The 20498-nt window shown below is 45.0% G+C and overlaps 1 protein-coding gene across 8 annotated transcripts in view; it reads left to right on the top strand.

Moving 5' to 3' along the window:
- The window catches only part of NFIB (nuclear factor I B), a 284093-nt gene that overhangs the window by 93313 nt on the left and 170282 nt on the right, over positions 1 to 20498 (top strand). For 4 of the 8 annotated variants that reach the window (XM_059833889.1, XM_059833887.1, XM_059833886.1 and 1 more), the window contains exons 1-2: positions 11795 to 12046; positions 18258 to 18789. In XM_059833889.1, the coding sequence (XP_059689872.1) occupies positions 12017 to 12046; positions 18258 to 18789 (562 nt within the window). In that variant the 5' untranslated portion in view covers positions 11795 to 12016. Of the gene's footprint in view, positions 1 to 11794; positions 12047 to 18257; positions 18790 to 20498 lie in introns of those variants that run through there. The other 4 variants (XM_059833888.1, XM_059833885.1, XM_059833884.1 and 1 more) reach the window with 2 other exon arrangements.

The following is a 20498-nucleotide window of genomic DNA, read 5'->3' as shown; positions in this document are numbered from 1 at the left end:
CTGACCATTTTGAAACATGCTCTCAAGCTGATGAGTGCTAAAAGCCTTGGAAGACATGCTCAGAAATCCTCATGCCAAACCTACCCTAGGACAAAATCCGATCACTTACATAATTGCAACGTAGTTAGTGTCTGTTACAGGCGTACCGGCCACATGCAGCTCTTAAGGTGCACATTCACATACGGGTTTGGTCAGTTCAGAGCAAGAAATATTCTGCCAAGTCAATTTGGATCCTATAGGACCCATCTCAGAAACAGCGGGGTATGCAGAGTTCCATGGAAAAAGACCCCCCCTAACTGGAGCACGAAGGGGACTTGGATCTGATAGATTGGTTTGCAAAAAATAGGAAACCAAAATAATTGTCCTCTAAGGGCCTGCCCTGGCTCCATTTCACAATGTTATGCAGGTTCTAAACTTAAAAAAACCGAAACCTGCTACAAAAATACAGCTGCTACAAAGTCAGTTAATGTGCTCCTGGTCTGTTCCCATAGCTTGGCTGAAAATGCTGCAAGGCAAAAGTAACAACAAAGATGTGCACCCCTTCCCTTCCTGTTCACCTTAACGAGGTGTGAACTCAAAAGGCTCTGTATGCCATTTAAATGCTACCATTAAGCCTCAGCTATTTTTTTTTTCCATTAAAAACAATGATGTTACAGTTCCTCAGCAGTCCTGTGTATCGAGCGAGGCAAGGGTCTGGGGGAAGAAATTATACTTTGCCATATTATTAAGGACAATTGAAGAACTGAAGGCAGTCCGTTGTATGGATTGTATAGGAAATTTTCTACCTTTTTTGTGCTTCACTCTGTAACCTCCTAATCCTCTTTTAACTTGTTCTGGTGATGATGTGGTTGTGTGGTGATGTTTTGATAGTTCTTCCAACGTATTTTAATAGAAGAACAGGATTAAACAAATAAAAGTACATAGTATGAGACAATTAACTAGGCAGAAATAGATGCTGTGCATCAGGATTCTGCAGCTGCTTTCCTGGACAAGGAAAGGGAGACTTGCTGCTGACTAAAATTGTATGTGCCGTATTTCCTCTCCTGTGTTGCTTTATTATCAAAAGTGAAAAATCTGGTGTGCTGTAATTGGTAACAACTTTGCTACCGCTTGCCAAGGCCTCAGGATTTTAGAAATAATTTTATGAAATCTCCTTGAATTCTCCCTTACTGACTATGCCAGAGCAGGGCTGGGAACAAATGGCACTTGTCCCCGCCGTGGTGAGTGGGAACTCCAGGCTTTGCTTGGCAATACAGGGAATTACTAACACCAGCCTCTGTAAAGCTGCTGACCAGCGCTCCCCATCTCTTTGCCCAGTGTGTTTTACCCTAGACCGCAGAGTACTTGCCTGGGGGAAGCAGCAGAAGAAACCATTTCACTGGTGCCAAGCTCAGAGTTATAATTCTGCCTAGTTGCTAGGAAACTATGCAGGAGGCTCGGCGGGGCCGGGAGCCTGTAAAGAGCAGCATAGCAAAAGTATGAACTTTCAGAAATAATGAGCAAGTGTCGTGCACATGTGCAAATCGTGGCTTTTCCGCGGCGTGTTGCTCACATGAACCTGAATAGGTTGTTGCAGGAATAGCAAGCGGCACCTTTGCAGCTACAGTAGCCTTTCCCTGAAAAATGGGAAGCTTCTACTTGGAAGCTGGTGGGGCAAAAGCGATTTTTTTCACATGTGCAAAATGATGTGTTTAGCCAAAGCTACCTGGTTTTCTCAGTTGTCCTGTTATGCATGAGGACGGCTGTACCCCTCCTGCGCACAGCTGAACTGTACTGAGACTCTGCCCACTGTATTGTCGCTTAATGTGATCTTTGTTTACTTGGTTTATTCTGTGACTGCACTACTCATAGACTTCACTGTTGAACCATCGATATGCCAGATCCTCTTTCACTCATTTTATTTTCCTGTCCTGTTGATTAGTGAGGAAACCTTGAAAATACATGGATTTTAATAAAGCAAATTATATCAGCAGCTTTGAAAACAAGTCTTGAATAATTTGATCTTTCTTACAAATTCTGTTATAAAGATGTCAAATAATTCTTTGATTGTTATTTGTTTTAGTGGAAATTCTGCAGGTGAGTCTATCTCCCTTCAGATTGTTATCTACTCATATCCAGATAGGTAATTGAGTATGTAACAATTATCCATGGAAGAAAACTATTTACAGTCTTTTCATGTTTCATCCATTATGAACATTAAAGAGTATCAAGTATACAGAAATAAAACCTCAGAAGACCAAGAAAATCCAGAATCAACAGAACTTAAGGTCAGCCTGTTACAAAATATATGAGCCGTTGACTATATTTATGGAAAAGAAAGCCATAATCAAGACATGCTAGTGCTATACAATTGAGAAATCCAAGGCAATGGAAATGATACATAACACAATTTTTGAACTTAAAAATATGTTCAAGGAAGTTGCCTATGAAAAACAATCTAGGCTTAAACTAAACTGAGTAACTATAGCAGCTTTGGGTAACACAATTTTTCTTTCTAAAAGACTACAGTATCCCTTGCTTTCCTTGATACCACTATTTCTCTCATTTGATATAATACAGAAAGTTCCTGACTGTTTGCTAAATCACTTGCAGAATTAGGCTTAGTAACTATATAGGCTCAACAATAACAACAAAACAACAAAAAAGAGAAAGCTGCAGAGAGTAATGGGCCTGTCTACTAGAACTTGAATCTTTGTCAGCAATCATAACAGCAGCACTGAAATTAAACCTAAGGAGCAACAAAAAGCCTAGAAATCTATCATGCAATGTTGCCAAAGTTCTTGTAATAAACCCTGTTAAGTATTGATGACCAGCGCAAATCATTAATTGGCTGTAATTCTCTGACTCAAAGCTTGAATTCTGTAACAAAGAAAATAAGATTTAAAAAAAAAATTTAAAAAATTTTAAAAATCAACACACACAGATTCCCTCTGGCATGGGGAAAGGTCTGCTCTCCACTCAATGGACTGGCTGTCATGGAGTTTACAAAATGAGTGCCACACATAGCATGAACAATTGTTTCTCCTATTCACTGAACAGACAAATTCATAATTTAACTTTTCTAGGTTCGACTTCTTCATAAAAGAATCAGACAAAAAACCTCCACAATGATTGTTCTGAAGTCAGAAAGCTTATGTTTCTTATTTTTTTCCTATTTCATGGCAATTTGTGCTTCATTTTAAGAGTAGAATGTATTTTTAGCAGCTTAGAATGTTTTTCTTGAATCAAACAAAAGAAAATTGACTTCCTGAGAGGCCCCCATGTTCCCAGCAATGGTCTCCAAGCAATTATGAAGATTCTTTAGAGTTTGTGCTCGGCGAACAGTTTTTAACAGGAAGGAACATATTTGTTATCCGACTGATTAAAACTCTTCACACACTTTCGCCTCACGCGGTTTTATTTATTTCATTGTAAGTGCCTTAATTCTGTAGGAAGTTTTAGATGTGAAATCCTTCCTCCGCGAGGTGCCTTACTGCCTTCGGCCTTGGACTAGGGAACAATTCCTCGGGAGTGAGGTTAATCCCGCAGCGAGGGAGTGGTATGATGTGACAGTTTATAAAAGGCATCTGAAGCCATGAAATTACACAACCTGCCTGCAAAAGCCTTTTATAACCATGTGTGAAGAACTGTACTCGTCAAGCGTGGTCCGTGAGGGCTAAACTAAAATATTTTGGTGTTTATTTAAATCTTAAAATGCGACTGCAGCAATTCAGCTCCTCCACTCTCCCAGCCTACGTTCGTCAGCCTGCCCGGGGCACGGCGCTTGCCCTGCTCGGCAGGGCTGGTGTTACCCCCGCGGCGCTCCCGAGAGGACCGGGGGACTTCATACGAACGAGGGCAGCAACAAACCCACGGGGAGCAAGCGGCGGCTCTCCCGCCCTGCCTGGGAGCGCCCACCCGCGCCCGCGGCAGCCTCCTTCTCTCTGGCAACCTCCGAGGCGCAGCCTGCGGCCAAGCCGCCGCCCGCCGCCGCCGCCGCCGCCGCTCCACCGGGGCACCGCAGCGCTGCCGAGCCCCCGGGCCGCAGCGGCGCCCGGCCCCCCGCCGGGCAGGCTGTCCTGCGCAGAGCCCCGCCGCCGCCGCCGCCGGGCGCCCCCGCCACGGGCTGCCTGCCCCGCCCCGCCCCGCCCCGCCCCGCGCTCCCCATTGGCTGTCGCCCTCCTGGTATGCAAATGACCGCGGCGGCCCCGCTGCTCGCGGCAGCCGCCAGGCGGAAGTGGAGAGCCGCGCTTCCCGCGCCGGGAGGCGACGGCAGCGGCGGCGGCAGCAGTAGTAGTGGCGGGCGGCGGCGGCAGGGGACCGGCGGCGGAGCCCGGTGGCGGAGCGCGTCGCCGAGGCTGGAAGGAGGCCCGGGCCGCCCGGGGCGGGGGGGGAGCGGAGGAACGCATGTAGCGACGCGCAGAGGCGGCCCCGCGATAGTATACACCTCTGTATGTGCATATATACATTTTATGTATGTGCATGTGTGTCTATATCTCTATAAGAAAGTTTTAAAAATGTAGTTTTTTTCTTGAACCGCGTTCAAGTCAGCCGCCACCGAAACGTGCTCTGCAGCCTGGCAGCTCGGAAGAGGAAGGAAGGCTGGGAAGGGGGGAGGAGGAGGAGGGGGGGGGCTGCCCGCGGGCTGGGGCTTCACCGCCTTGTCCCTCGCTCCGGCCAAGAATGTGCATCCCCTTCGGTGTCAAGCAAAAAGCCGGCAAGAAAACCAAAACGCCAAAACAAAGCTAGCAGCCAGCCTGAGCAAATAATACTCCCCCCCCAAAAAAACCCCAAGCAAACCCAAAACACCCAAACCACCACCAGCAAACAAAATAAAAACCAAACACCGCACCCCAAAACAAAAGGCAGAAGGCCACTTCTGGAAATAAAAAAAAACACCAAGAAAAATACCCCAACACACTGAGTCCTTGAGAAAAGAAGAATGTGTTTGATGGAAAATACAAAGCCACCGGCCCTGTGGTGTGTGTTACAGATTTCAAAATCTCATTTATTTAATGCAATACACCGCAATGGTACATGGTGCTTAAAATGTTTTTTGTTTTTTTTTTTAATATATAGATATATTTTTTTTTTTTTAACTTGCTTGACTCGTTTTGTGATTCCTCTAGGCTGAGATTATGTCTCTGTGGTTTCAAAGTGGATGTTATACCCTCCTCTTAAATGCTGGTATCACTTCTGCTTTACAGGATGAGATATAAGTGGTGGATTGTTTATATTTTGCTTTTTTGGCAGCTTTTGTATATGGGTCACACTTTTATGCCAGGAACCAGTTGATGGGAGTTTGCATCCAAAAGTGCTGAACTTGGCACATTTCCTGCTTCAACTTTTCCCCCCTCCCCCTTCTTCTCTGGCAGGCGACTATCAGTTAAATGCTGGAAAGGATTAATGCAAATGCTACTTTATTTGTACCTTGCAGACAGTTATTTTTCCCTTTTTCTTGTTGCTGTAGAGATTGCTTCTTTACTCACGCTGTAATATAGTATTTTCTCTCTGGCTGTTTTGGTGGTTTTTGTACTTAATGGACTGCAGCGTTAATGTACAATGTTGAGGAAATGGCATTGCTGTTGTGGATTGTCAGCTCAATAAATTGCCTGGAGGCTTGTGCTGGTCTCTTTCACACTATATTGCAGGATGCAGTGTTTGGGTGGCGTTTCTGGCTTCTTTTTTAAAGTTGCTTTAGAGGATTTATTCTTGTTCCTTTTTTTTTTTTGCCTTTTTTCACTGCTTTTTTCACTGTTGTGTTGTGGGACCTGCGTGTGTATTTTGATTCATTCCTTTCACTTGTGTCTGTCTGTCTGTCTGTCTGTCTGCTTTCCCTCTTGTCCTCTCTTCGCCTGTGTGTCTGGGCCACATTTTAATGCACAATATCCCATCCATTAAGTTGTGGCTGAGTGCGGAGTGTGTAAGCACTTGCCAGCTCTCAGGTTGAAGGGGGCGGGGAAGCCAGTTTCGACTCTTGACACAAGATGCCGATGTGGCGTGATCTGAATTATTATTAGGGCTGCGAACATGGCCATCTTCTCCTCCCGCTGCTGGAAAGCGCTGCCGTTGAACTTGAGACGGGACAGACAAGATCTCCAACTTTTTTTTTTTTTTAAAGTACAGTAGCTGGCAGGGAAAAGGCGCCAAAACACACAAGATTAACTCGTAATGTTCTCTGAAGCGTTTTTGAGCTGCAACGCTTACGATTTTAACTTTAAATCACAAGAAAAAAATTAGGCACTTCTATAATTCTAATTTGGGCAGATGTTTAAATCCAGCTTCTACACACCACCCCACACCCCCCAATATTCTTAAAATCTGGCTAGTGATATAAACTGATGGTGTCAAAATTTTATTGTTGTTGTTGCTGTTTATGTCCAGGGCATTTACGATCGGCAAATGATATTTTTAAAGAATTTGCTGTATTGGGGTAAGAGGGTTTCATGTCTTCATAAGGCTGAGAATGTGACCCGCAGCAAGGACAAAAAATGCACAGTTGTGTAACCCAAAACATTGTGGTTTACAGCTGTACACTTGAGGTTTGATGTTTTCATTTGCTGGTCTGGGAGCTGTGGAAAGCTCAAGTATTACAGTCCCCATCAAACCATATGTGAACAGGGGTCAAGTGTGCACACCCTTCATATGTATGTGTGTCTCTGTATAGAGTCAATAGAGTGTTGCTTTACTTTTAATTGTATATATGCACACTTTCTACCTGATCATACATATACACAGTTTATATACAGCGTGTGTTTCTTCTAATCACCCAGAAACAAAAGCGCAAGTAAATATTATTATACATATATTTATAGGTGTCATAGTACACTGACTTAGAAGTTCTACTGATTGCTATTTGCATTTTAAGTCATAAACACCTTACAATTCAGCCACATAAGAAATGTATCAAGACCCCATAAACCAATGTATTATCAGTTTGCTTATTTAACTAGTTAGGTCTGTTCCCTAAATGTTTTTTACCCAACTTTCTGTGGATGTACATGCGTTTATATATACATATATATCTCTATGTGCACACAATACTCCTGTACGTAAGAAAACTGACCAAGGCTCTGATTATGCCAAAGATGTGAAACTTTACTTTGTAGTTTAATACGATGGTACAAGAAGTCTTGGCAACGCACGAAGACTAGTCATACAGATAGAATGGCCATTAGGTAACACTATGATAATATAGTATGGTTTAGGTTATTTGTTACATGTAGTTAACATAAACTGTACAGTATTTGTGCTGCTCAGTATTTATGTATGTACGTAAGTAACTATACCTAATGGATGTGTGCAAACCAAATTTTCTAGCAAAGGGTGGAAAAGAAGTTAACAGTATTGCTATTAAACTAGATATAAAACACAGTTTAAAGCTTGTATTTTGGATCGCACAGACCTCTTAAGTAAAAGCTTTGGAGCTGGTTCTCAGATATTGAGTCTTTTAGATGAAATGCCATATACTAGAATCAATTGTTTCTGTTTTCACAAAGAGACTACTGGAATTTTCATGAAAATTTGGTTTCTTAGAAGTTCAGCATGTGTGTGTTTAGATAGCTGGCCAAACCGCCTGCCTGTATCCTGAGAGAATCTTAGGCTGCACACTTCAGCATTAGTAATACCTTTCTCTTTGATTTTTGATGCATAATAGTAGTCTTGTGCTCCAAAACTTGAAACAGTTGAGCAGTTGTCCAGCCAAGGAGCATCAGCTGAAATTCTGTTTTAGGAAGGATATAGGTGGCCTAACTGGCCTTTCCACTTTTTAATGTTATTATCTCTGAAGTCCCACAGCAGTGCCACTTTGCAGCATCTGGTGCAGTTTGTGAATGTTGTCTGTGAGGGAGAGGGAAAAAACAGGCTTTCAGTGCCAAGTCTGGCATACTAGGATCTGCACCGCTGGCAGAAAACTGCTCTGGGGGTCTAGGGCGGGTGGTGGGAAGCAAGTCCATCTGGCCATGGTGTCAAAAAGCCTTTCTGGTTCTTTTCTGAGATGAGCTGTCTCAGATTCTGCAGTGTGGGCAGTGGGAGTCCCTCCATCCCAGCCACCCTGGCCAGAGGAGGCTGGCAGGCATGGGGGGTGTGTGTGTGTGTGTGTGTGTTGGGGCAGCCCCCCTTCTGGAGGGTGCACACTCTCAGGGAGGGCGATTCACACACAGCTTCAGTATTTGCCACTTGCTGGTGTGAAAGATGCCTTTTCTTCCTGAATGTGCATTTTTGTTGCATGAAGTTTTCTAGCACCCGTGTGCGTGTGCCCAGCTGTGTGTCCAGGAGTGTGTTATCAGTGCTCATATCGCATTCCGCCTGAGGGCACAATCCCTCAGGCCATCCCGGACGGTGTCTCTCACCAGGAAGGTCACGTGGAGACTTTTGTTTTATTAATTGCCTACATTGAAATAATAGCTGGAGCTCCAGATAGGGCGTGGAGGTTGGCATAGCTCTGGCAGTGAGGACAAAAAGCAACTGTCCCCCAGCCCGGAGCTTCAAGGGTAGAGAACTTGCAGCAGTAGCAGGGTCTTCAGTGTGTGGGGTGGGAGAGAAGGTTTTTTAGTGGGATGGGGAGGTAATGCAAGCCAGGATTTGAAAGCAATTGTATCACTTTCCCACAAGGTCTCCCTGCATGCCAGGGCCCAGCTATTGTGGCTGTTGTCGTTGCTGCATTAATACCATCTTCCTCCTGACTAACCCAGTTCCCACATACCTATTTACGTACCTCTGCAAGGAAGCGGTAGAGTTGCTCTTTTTCATTATTTTAATGGAGTGCTTTCTCTGTTCTGGAAAGAATCTTTAGCTTGCTCTCCTGTGAAAGGAGTCGGGGGTGGGCGGGATGGGGGGGCATGTGGGGGGCATGTGTGTGTAGGCATGTGCACCTGTGTGTTTGTGTGGGGAGGGTTCTGCCAGGACAAAGCCTCCCTCTTGTACGGGTTCCCACTGGGATTAACCGGGAGGAACGGAGCTGAAACATGCCTTTTGGGTGCCCAGTTCAGCCTGCTTTCACTGATGCACTGGGAGCCTGTGGGTCCAACTGGAGACAAACCCACGGCAACCTGCACCACGCCCGCCTTGCTTCCTAGGTCATGCAGGAGACAAGGTGCTGCTTGAGCCGGGCTGGGCAGGCAGCTCCACTTCCCCCAGGATGCCTTCACGTGAGGGGCCTGCTCGATCCTGGCCAGCAGACTGGCTCTGAGGCGGCTCTGGCTTTGCCGTGATCCCCAGCAGCCCTCTTCTGGGGGGTGCTGGCCCATGCTGCAGGCCTGTCTGGGCCTCAGCCGCCCTTGTCCGCTCTGGGTGGGGACGCAAAGCCACCCTCAGCCAGCTCCTGTGGGGATGAAAACCCGCTCTCACCCTGACTCCACACCCCCTTGCAGTAGCAAGGGCTGCAGAAAGCGCCCGGTTCGGTGTCTGGCCTTACCTTGCTCCATTTGCTTTGTCCTGCTTGCCTCTCCTCGCCCTGGGACCTTGCCAGACGGTTCTTGCTGTTAGTGCAGGGGTCTGCAGCGCAAAGCGGTCCCTTGGCCGGGACCTGGGAGGGAGTGGGGCCTTCTGCAAGCCCTGCCTGGGAAGGGGGGCACTTCTCCCATCCATGCAGCTCACAGGGGCAGCCTTGCTGATGTGGTCTTGGGGGCTTGCCCTGATCCTCGCAAAGGGGTGCGAGGAGGAAGGGGGTTGGAGGGGGATTATTACAGTTTTAAATCAGGTCCGCAGTAATGGCTAGTTGTGTAAGAGTTCAAGCGCTCAAAGAGGTGTGTTCAAGGACATCAGTGCGTTTGTGCCAAGGGGGATGTCTTTTATGGTAAATTAACTCCAGCTAAATTGAATATTTATTCAAAGGGAAACTCCAGTATCTAAAGCTGGCGTTATCAGCTTTTTGCAGTGTCTGGGTAAAGGAAAAGAGATGATAGGATTTGGGGGGTATTCTACACCAGATACGAAAATAAATTTTTCTCATTGTGGTTAACCCTGAGTTTGCCTCGTCCCTTCTTGCCTAAGCATATGTTCTGAACTTGTCATTTACCAGTGCGGTCTGTAGAAGGGAAAAACCGTGGCTGTTGATTGAACTCGGCAAATCTGAGGGAAGGGGGCAAGTGCGGCCACAGAGCCAGCTGCGGGGATGCGGCGTGGATTCTGCAAGGGTTAACGCGTTGGGCTCTTGCTGTTTCCTGTGTCATTACCTGTCTTGTACGGGCTCTCTCCTTCCCCCGCCCATCCCCCGGCTCCTTTTGGTTTGTAAATTTATGGGAATTGCAGCTGGTAGACTTGGCAAGCTCCCCTCATTAAGAGCCCTCTTTGAAAATGGGCTGTGTTTGAGCATTTCCCTAATGAGGACAGGACGGGGTTAAAAAGTGACCATTTCATGGTTGACTTGAACCTGCCTACTTTTCTTGATGTGTCGTTGTGAAACGCCTGACGTGAATGAGCCCTCACTTCGGGCAAGGAGGAAGTCAGCGGTCCCTCCAGGACGCCGGCGGGGGCTGCGCACCGGCACCGGGGGGCAGCGCCGGTGCCGCTCGGCCGCTCCTTCCCGCAGACGGCAGCGGCAGTGCTGGGGGGGGGGGGGTCGCACACACCGAGCCCCTCCCCCAGCTGTGCACTGCCTGGCAGCCCTCCTCCCAGGAGCAGAAATAAGTTTCGTTCGCTACTTCCCCCCCCTTCCCCAGCTCCCCGGGTAAAAGCCGCCCCGGGAGAATGAAACCAGACCCCGCGCCCTGTCGCTGCCCGGGAGCCGGGACCCCCCCCCCGCCGCTGCCCGGTAGCAGCCTGCGAGCGCGGGGCCGCAGTTCCCCGCAGTGCCGGGCAGGCTCCCCCCGACCCCCCTTTGGGAGGGCGGCGCAGGGGGCTGCCCGCCCCCGTGCCCCCCGCGGCGGCCTGAGCCCCGCCGCGGCTGACAAATCGTACCCCGAGAAGAGAAGGAAAAGAAACCTCCTGCAGATGGCAGCCCCCCCCCCCCCCCCGCCGCCGTCTTCCCGCCTCCCTCCCCCCCCGCAACTTTCTCCCACCAGAGGAGAGGGAAAATGAGGGATGTTTGCAAAACGTGCTAGCTCCGTCTGCGGCGTTAGATGGTGATTAATAAAGAGGGAGGGCAGAGGAGGGGGTCTGGTGGAGAAGGAATGTCTTCGCAGGGGGAGGAGGAGGAGGAGTGTAAGCGATGGTTGTGTAATTAAATAATTAAAAAAAAACCTTCAGTCTCATTTGGGGAGGGAGCTGGAGCGGGGTCCCGAGGGTGTAACCGGTGAATTTTTCAACTTCCAAGTTTTGCAGAGTTTTGGGGGGGGGGGACGGACACCGGCCACGGCGGGAGCACATCGGGAGGGAGCGCGAGGGAGAGATTTATCGTTCGAATTTTCAGGAGATCACTTTTATTGCAGAGGGCGTTTGGAAGCAGCCTCTCACCATTACCCGCAGAGCGCGGGCGGGAGCGGAGAGAGGCCGCCGGAGGAGCCCGCAGGCCGCGCCGCCGCGCGCTGCCCGCCCGGGGCGCGCGCTCCCGCGCCGGCTCGCTCCCGCACGCGTGGTCGCTGCCCTGCGAAGTTTCGCCTGCCATCACTCTCCGGCATTTTCCTGCTCCGCTGCGGGCTGTAACCTTGAACTTTCGAGAGCGTGGTGACAGTGCCGTAATAACCCACCACCACCAACTTCTTAAAGGAAAAAAAAAAAAAAAGCCAAACAAAAAAAATCCTCCCGCCCACCCCCCCCCCCCCCCCCACCCGGGAGTCCTTCCCCCCTCATCTGCAAAACAACCACCAGCAGCAGCAGCAGCAAAAGCAAGACTCCTGCGCCGCCGACTACAAGAGGGTTAAAAGTGTAGATTGGATTTCACCCCGGGAAATCTAGCACACGGAGTGAACTTGAATCTTTGGCTATTTAAGGAGGACCGGGGTTTGTTGTGAAGTTGTGGTGATCCAGGGCAGAGCCCCGTCCTGATTGATTTCATCTTCCTTGAGTCTCAGATGACTGTAAAATGAATAGATGAAATTATTCCTTTTTGAGGCTTTTCTTAGGGGCTCTCCGGGCAGCGTGTTCTCAAAGCGAAGTCATGATGTATTCTCCAATCTGTCTCACTCAGGTATAGACGCGTTTTATGTCATTTATTTGTTATTATTTTATTTATTTATTTTCACGTGGGTTTGGGGTTTTTTTTTTTGTTGTTGTTTTGTTTTTATATGTATGTGAGTTGTTAATGAGTCATTGCTAGTAGTTGCAACGGGTTAAAGCACAGTTGTAAGTGCTTGTCAGATCCAAACTCCTCTCGCAGGGGGAACAGCAGGGAATGAACTGTACCAGGCCATTGTTTTGGGGAGATCCATTCAAAGTGTCGCCCGTAGACAAATACTGTTAATTGTTGGTGCATAAGGAGTCGGAGGTTAACAAAATGGAAGCGAGCATAATTACGCTAAAAAGCAGGTTTGAGAAGTATTGATTTGATTGGAATCAACCGATTCGCTCGCTTTTCAGCTCGCCAGCTTAGGCAGAGTCTGATGGAAGGGTTTGAAAGGAAAAGTGCTGTTTTTGAGAAAAAATGAGCGCTCGCCGGTGCGAAGTAATCCCGTCTTGTGCTTAATTAATAATATGTAGCCTGCCAACAAGGAGGGCGATGCGAGGGGGGATGACCAAGCTGTGCCGTATTTTCTTGCTCGGTTAGGCAGGGGCATGGCATTTCCCCCCTCCCAGCTAAACTGCGCTGCTCGCGGAGGAGCCTCCGTCCTCCCGAGCGGGGGGAAGGATCCGGCCGTTTGCTGCGGCCGCGCTGGCATCCGCTCCTCCAGCCCCGACGGCGGCTGTCACCGGGACGGCGGCAGGGAGCGGGGCGAAGCCGCGGCCGGCGCCGCGCGGGGCCGCGGAGCGGGGCGCGGAGGGCGGGGGGCAGCGGCAGCGCGGGGGGCAGACCGAGCGGGGGTCCCCGCCGCGGCGACGGGCAGCTTCTGAGACCGGGGGGGCGCAGGGAGCAGGCTTGGGAAGTTCCCCGGGTGCCGCGGGAGCGCCCGTGGCGGGCGTACGGTAACGGGGAGCGAGCGCCGGGGCGCCGGAGCCCGTCCCGGGGGGCGAAGCCGGTCCGCGAAGCCCGGGGACCGTTTTCAGAAGCTTTTGTGAGAGTCCCTCTTAGGAGGATGTGATGTAAACTGATTAGGCGATAACCGCTTGCTTCCACATTGGTGCAACAAATAGCCGAAGAAGCCGAAAACGTGCGAAAGTACCGTCTCCCGCAGTGCCGTTACCCGCGGCCAACGATGCGCGCACCGCTGCACGGTGAATAAATAAACACGATTTAAGTTATGCCACAATTAGAAAGCATTGCCATTCAAAAGGACTGAAGTATTCATAAGCTGTGAATGAAGATGGAAACAACGATAAGGCTTATTCAGTGATTGGATACAGTCCTGTAGCTTTTTGGCTGACACATTTTTTATTGTTTATATTTTGTTTGGCATCTAAGTGTGATTGACTTAGATATGGATATTTTCAGCAAGTAAACGTGAGCTGCAGTGGAGCAAAGCTGGAAAAGAGTACTGTTGAGATATTTCTTCTTCAAAAGAGAAGTGAATGCATGTAGGAAGCGTTTTGTGTAACAGATACGCACATGCTTGCAGGTACACACGTAGGAATAATTACTTCTGGTGGAATCTGCAATTAGTAAAAATTAATTCTGTGTGGGCTCGCCATCCTGTGAAATTATTGATGGGCAATAAGACCTCGGTGCCAGAGTATAAACCTGAGAGTGCCACTTAAGAAAGCGGATTTTATATTGGAAACATTTTCACTACCACCTCTGCTACAGCGGGTAGTTAATTTTGTTGTTTCCTGTTCTGATGGCATTTTTTCTCATGTCTGCTTTTTGGACTCACAGTTGTAATAGATTTCCTCATTCTTTCCAAATCTCTATGAAAATACCGTACTCAGGTGTGTACACAAACACAACATTATACTTCTACAGCTGTAAGTGCGAGAAAGCAATTCCTGGCTTCTGTGCGTTGATAACTTCTCTGTAATATTTTACAATCACGCCGTATCATGTGCCATGCAGAGACAGTTCCCATTTAATGGTACATACATGGAATACAGTTCCAGCAAATTGCCTTTAATTTGGAATCTTTCCCTATCTATTTGGAATGAAAAAGGCATTTTAAAAAATCATCCTTCCTCGCCATAAATTAAAAATTAAGATTACACTGGCAATGAGAATTTATACTTTGCATTATTTATTTATTTATTTAAAGCAAAAGATTGATTACTCTTATTCTGAGTTGCGACTGAGTTAAAGTAGTACTGCCAAAATTGTTGTCTCTATTGTGTTCTCTGTCTCTAGGGCTCTTGTGATGCATCTTGACTGTGGTAGTGTATGCTCAGAAGAAAATTTTTTGGTAAAAGTTCTAAACACAGAACACCTGTTTGGACCAAGCTCCTTGTGAAAGCGGTAGTTCAGTTTGTGCCGAGACAGCGCTGAAGCACCTTGTAGAAAGAAGTCTAAAATCCAAAGTATAGCTTTAAGACAAAACTTGGCACTTCGAATGTTACCCATCGCTCTTTCAATAAAAGTTTGGTGGGTGTAAAATAACTCCAAGGAAGAATGGAGACTTACCAAATGCAATTTAATTTTTTGGGGCTCCTTTCCTCTCCTTCCCATATGTCTCCTTCCCGCTGTTTTGGAATGAATGTAAACTGCATTTATCTCTTTTGCTGAGGCACGATAGGATGCAGTTACCGCATGCCTTTAAGTGCTTGGTCTCTTGTGATATTGTTGCTGTGGTTTATTTTTATGTTATGGTGGCCCAGGAAACTCAGAATATGGTGTCATTTTCTTTTCCTCCTAGAATATGTTGTTGCATTAGGCACAGACAAAATCCATGCAGGGAAACTGAGTGCATGAATTTTTCTGTATAAAATTTCTAGACTTCTGCCTGGTGTATTTATTGTATGGTCCTCAGTTAAATCTTGCATGAATTGATACAAAGTTTATAAAAGTGGAAGATAGGAGAAGGGTGCTGCATTTCCCCTTTACCTTTTCTAAAAAGAAAGCCTGGCCTATGTATCATCATTAGCTGACTGGGGTTTTTTTTCTTTATTTACAAGCTACATAGCTGTTATATAGTAACTTCCATTTTAATTTAAATTGCAAGTGCACAATGGTTCACCTGAGCCATTTGATATGACATTTGAAAATCTTACCTCTGTAAATCACTTTATTGCAAGAGCAACTGTGCCACATGGGTAAGTGCCACATGAAAAAAATACTTCAATATTGCCTGTATGAATATTAAGGGGGGAAAAAAATCAAATTCTGTAGATGGCTTTTTAGGAGGTTTAGTGGAGAACATGTGTGATTAATTGCGAATCTCCATTTAGGATCATTTTTATGGGCACTTCTTCTTGTCAAGTAATGTTTCATTTGAAAGGACTCCAGATGCACAATGAAACTCTCCAAGATATCTGATAATTTGCTTTAGAACAGGATGTTCTTTGCTGAGTTTCTCCTTCACACTCTTTCACATATATTTATATCTTCAGGACTCAATGATATTATGAAAGAAAAGCCTGAATGCAGTTTTAAAAAGTTGTGGGGGTTTTTTTTTTTTTTTTTTTTTCCTTCCCAGTCTTTGAAAAGGAAACATTCAACCACTACAGCTTGGAATTTAAAAAGTGGATTTTTTCTCTATAAAATTTTCATAGATGTAAAATGCTATAGGTTATTATTGGTAATACTATGTGCATTACCTACAGGCGTAGCCATTCCAAAGCAGTTTGTGATGTTCTTCTTAAAAATGAAAACTAGATGTGCAGTATTTTAGTAGTGTAGAATATTTCCACATTAACTTTATTGCCATTTTGAGTTACAAATGCTGAAGTCTGTTTTAGATGTAGAGGAAATCATTGCATTGGGGCAAAAATAAATTTCTCTCAAAGCTCTTCAGCCCTTGCCTTCGCCCCACCTTTAGCCCTAGCTGTTAGAATTTTCAAAATCTGTAGTAAAGCTGTTTTATTCAGTCTAAAATGAATTGAAAGGATTCAACACCGTGCAGTCTTTATGCTTATGTTAATTTTTTTTTTTAATTTTCTTTGAATACTTTGGTTAAGATGACTTCTGTAGAGGAAAAAATAAACTTTCTTTAGTAGTTATAATTGAGGGGAAAAAAAGCATGGCATCAGAAAGCGTATGAAGATAGGGAAGTCTTATCATGGGCTGTGGTTACTCAGAGCAGTATTGCCTTCCCACACAAAGAACAGATTGTGGTTTAACTCTTTCCATGGCCTAGTTTTATGTGCCTGTATAGTATCAGAATTGTTCAAACCTCTGCTGGAAACTACTAATCAGTTTAATTATTGCCTTTGTGGCTCTTTGTCAAGCATCATACTGTAATGCAATCATTTATGTCCTGAATTATCTTCCTATATTGTCTCTCTCTCCTCTTCCCCGCCCCCCCCCTTTTTTTTTTCTTTTCTTTTTTTCCGTGAAGGTAACATGGTCATAGGTAACCTGCTTGCAACTTTTCTGTCGTTTTCTGTTTGATTTGAGGATGGTTAGGGAAGTGAGGTAACTAGATCTAGTGGGTTTTTTTACCATTCAGGAAATTTTTAAGTTTGTTTGAAATGTGAACATTTAAATACTAAATTCTTGGCCTGAAGCTTCTACAATGGCAGTCTGAACTCTGTATAATTGAGACCATTAGTTATACTTTCATAATTTTTACCTAATGGAGTTAATCAGCCTATTGATTAAACATAATTCATTCTTTGTCCAGCAACGTAGCTAAAGTATTAGTTTGTTAATTGTATTCTTGAATGTAATTATATAAAAAAGGTTCCGTTTTAGTTTGATTGCACCGTGCCACTCAGTATGATGAGCAATCTGCATGGTATTTAGAACTAAATATACCTGCACACAGGAAGAAAGATACCTCCCCTAAGGTCTCCCTTCCAAACCAAAATACAGTAATGTTTGATAAGCAGATCGCGCTGTTTTAAACAGTGGATTTGCTCACGGAAAAGAGGCATTAGTTTTTGGGAAAGGCCTATTTAGATATTAACATGGATGTGTAGGATGGTACTTTAAGCAGACAAAACGAATTAATTTAATTGCTATAGGATGTACTTGTAGACGACAGCTAAGCATTACCTCCTTAATGCAATCCGTATCGCTGCTAGGCAGAAGACAAGAACTTGCAGGTGAAGGCAGTTGACAGAAAGGGATATTTTGGAACTGTAAATAAATCGCATGGATTTCACAAAAGCAGCATTTGACCAGGAGTGCACTTGTAATGTCACTCTGCCACAGCATGCAGAAACACAAAGAATGCAAAGTTTGTGCCAAGTTGCCATTTTTCATTGTACACCTCAGATTGATTTTTAAGGGGTTTAGAATAATTGCCACACTCATGTGATCAGCTAACAAATTAACTGACTCTGTGGGGCTTCAAAACCCACAGTGGAGCTGCCAGAAGAACATAAATGTAATTTTTCTTCTCAACTTCATAAACTTTTATTTTACAGAGTTTTGGGGGTGGTGGGAGGGAAGCCTGAAGAGCTGAAAGTACAGAAGCTTCTGTTCAGGGTTTGTGTGCGACACGCTGTGTCTTTTGCCCGCTTTCCCTTGCTGTGTACTGGTTTCTCTAGCTACCACCACTGGAATGGTGCTGTTTCAGTGCTGGAATGTTGGACGTTTGATAAGAAAATGGATCAAGTTTAATGGCGCATGCTCTTTGTGCCACCAGCAGTCTCTTGCTGAGAGCATGCTCCAAAAGCGGGAACTGTGTGGCATTACACTGAGCATGTATATGCTTTGTGTTTCTGTGCCACAGAGAAGAGAAATGAACTGTGGCATTCGCCTCAGCCTTCTGAACATTTCTGCTCAGATTTTTTAAAACCTTATAGTGTCCTCTTTGTGCAATGGTACTTTTCTTGATGTTAGCCGTTCACGCAGATATTTAAATGTTAGAAACAAAACGTCTTGATAGCATCTCTTTTAAATGATGTTGTCTCTGCAGCGTTGCGGGATGAAGTGAGGGGAGGCATACAAAATAAAATCTTCACATGGTTCTTTCAAAGAGTGAAATATGGGGAAAATACGATTCTTTGTGTACTTTTTGTCTGCTGCCTGATAGCAGTAATTGCATAAAAGGTGTTACGCAGAAATTTGAGTAAATTTTAAGTGTTTATTCTCTTCACCTTGAATTTCACGTTAAGATTTTCAGAAACCTTTCTTGATACTGCTTTGATTACGAGAACTTACTGACTTTGCATTTTCTTCTTCTCTTCTTTTTTTTTCCCTCCACTTCTTCCCACAGGATGAATTTCACCCGTTCATTGAGGCACTTCTTCCACATGTCCGTGCAATTGCCTATACTTGGTTCAACCTTCAGGCTCGAAAACGCAAGTACTTTAAAAAACATGAGAAACGAATGTCAAAGGATGAGGAAAGAGCAGTCAAGGATGAGCTACTTAGCGAAAAGCCTGAAATTAAACAGAAGTGGGCATCCAGGCTCCTGGCCAAGCTGCGCAAAGATATTCGCCAAGAGTTCCGGGAGGATTTTGTGCTCACGGTGACTGGGAAGAAGCACCCATGCTGTGTGTTGTCCAATCCTGACCAGAAGGGTAAGATTAGGAGAATCGACTGCCTGCGACAGGCTGACAAAGTCTGGCGTCTGGATCTAGTCATGGTGATCCTGTTCAAAGGCATCCCCTTGGAAAGTACGGATGGAGAGCGGCTCATGAAATCCCCACATTGCACAAATCCAGCACTTTGCGTCCAGCCACATCACATAACAGTATCAGTCAAGGAGCTTGATTTGTTTTTGGCATACTACGTGCAGGAGCAAGGTAGGAAGCAGATTGTTGTGTTTCTATGTTAGTATGTCAAACTCTGATTCCAAGTAGTCCTGTTTCCCCTATGGGCTGGCTTCCAGTGAAACATTATTCTGTGGTCTCTAGCTGTAATGTGGGTACATATCCATATGTAAATCAGCATGTATATGTATATACTTAGATACACGCACATTCCTACAGACCTGTGTAAATGACATGTATGTTTCACATACCTGCCTTGTTCTCTTTCAAGAGAGAGTGGGACACACCAAGGTGGTACTTTAGTTCTGCTGAAGTTGCCTTTTTTTTTGGTCAAAAAGCGGCAATATATTGTGTAGTTTTTCCAGTTGTGACTTCAGAAAATATCCTTCTTGTTTTTCAAGTTGGCGTTGTTTTTAGTTCCCTCAGTACTGTTAGTAACAGATGCAGGTATGTGCAATTGGACAATCACAATAAATGCTACAAATATTTATTACTGTCTTTGTTGTTACAAAGAATCAAGAATTCATTCTTAAACTGGTGAACCTACTATCACTTTGAAGAGCGATTGTAGACTTTGTCACGTCTATAAAATAAAATATGAAAAAACTTCAGCACAGAAATACTGCTTTGTAAATACCACGTGTAGTCAGAATTACAGCATACAGTATTTAATGTTTTATTCATCCTTTACATCACTAGCTCATCTTACCTATCTGAGCTTTAAAACAAAGATGCAGGTTGCAATATTTCGAGAGAATTTTCCATGAAAAGTATGTTTTTATAATCACACTCGTATACTTAATTTTATTTGGCAGATAATTGAAAAGTGGAAAATTGCAGGAACACTAGGGAAAAGCTTCTTAAACTTAGTTTTACAGAATGAAAATGAAAACAGGGCTTCTGATAATCATCTATCAGGGAAAAAAATGTTAGTCATATTGCACATTCAGATAACAACATTCATAGGCAGGTTCCCGGAAATTGTAAATGGCTGTAAGTTGATAGAGGTTTTTTTCTCTGATACTAAGCCTTCTGAAATGCTTTTTCTCTGTGAGGGGTCATTTTGGTTCTTTCTGGTGATTATACCATCCTCTGGACGTCTTTGTATTGCTGACTGATCAGCAGTAATAAAAGCATTTCTTTTTTAGCCACAGATCTCAACTAGGGAAAGTTTGACTGTAGGCAGATGGCGGGCCATTTCACAGCCTGGCCTGGTAGTGAGCAGAAATGGCCCGCAGAAGGGCAGATGGCAGGCTGTTATCTGATGCCCGATACTTAGCTGCGGGATTTAACTGGAAAACAAACGGAATGGATTTTGTTAGTAACAAAAAAGTAAAATTGCACAGTTCTTCATTCGGTGTGTACTCGTTCTTGAAAAGAACAGATACACAAGACAACCTTTTTGTTTTCAGTGAATTTGTCGTTTTGCATTTACTCACGCAAGTGGAGCACTGTGTTTACCTGAATGTATAAATGGGGTTCATGTTTTTGGATTATTCATCATGAAAAAATATGGTTCTTTGTTTTGGTTTGGTTTTTCTCCTGGCTTGCATTTTTGTATTTCTTTCTCCACAGCAGTAGACAACATTTAGATATTTTGCAGCGACTTTAGGTAGCTGCAGAGTCTGTTAAATCTGATCCCCTGTAACATAGGAAGAAAGATTTCTTTGATAACATTAAACAAAATAGCTTAATGGCAAATAATTTGTACTCCTTTTGTGAAGAAAAATTCAAATGATATT

This window comes from Gavia stellata, chromosome Z, assembly GCF_030936135.1.
Source record: "Gavia stellata isolate bGavSte3 chromosome Z, bGavSte3.hap2, whole genome shotgun sequence".
In the NCBI taxonomy this organism is placed as follows: Eukaryota; Metazoa; Chordata; class Aves; order Gaviiformes; family Gaviidae; genus Gavia; species Gavia stellata.
This window is presented reverse-complemented; position numbering and strand designations above follow the sequence as displayed.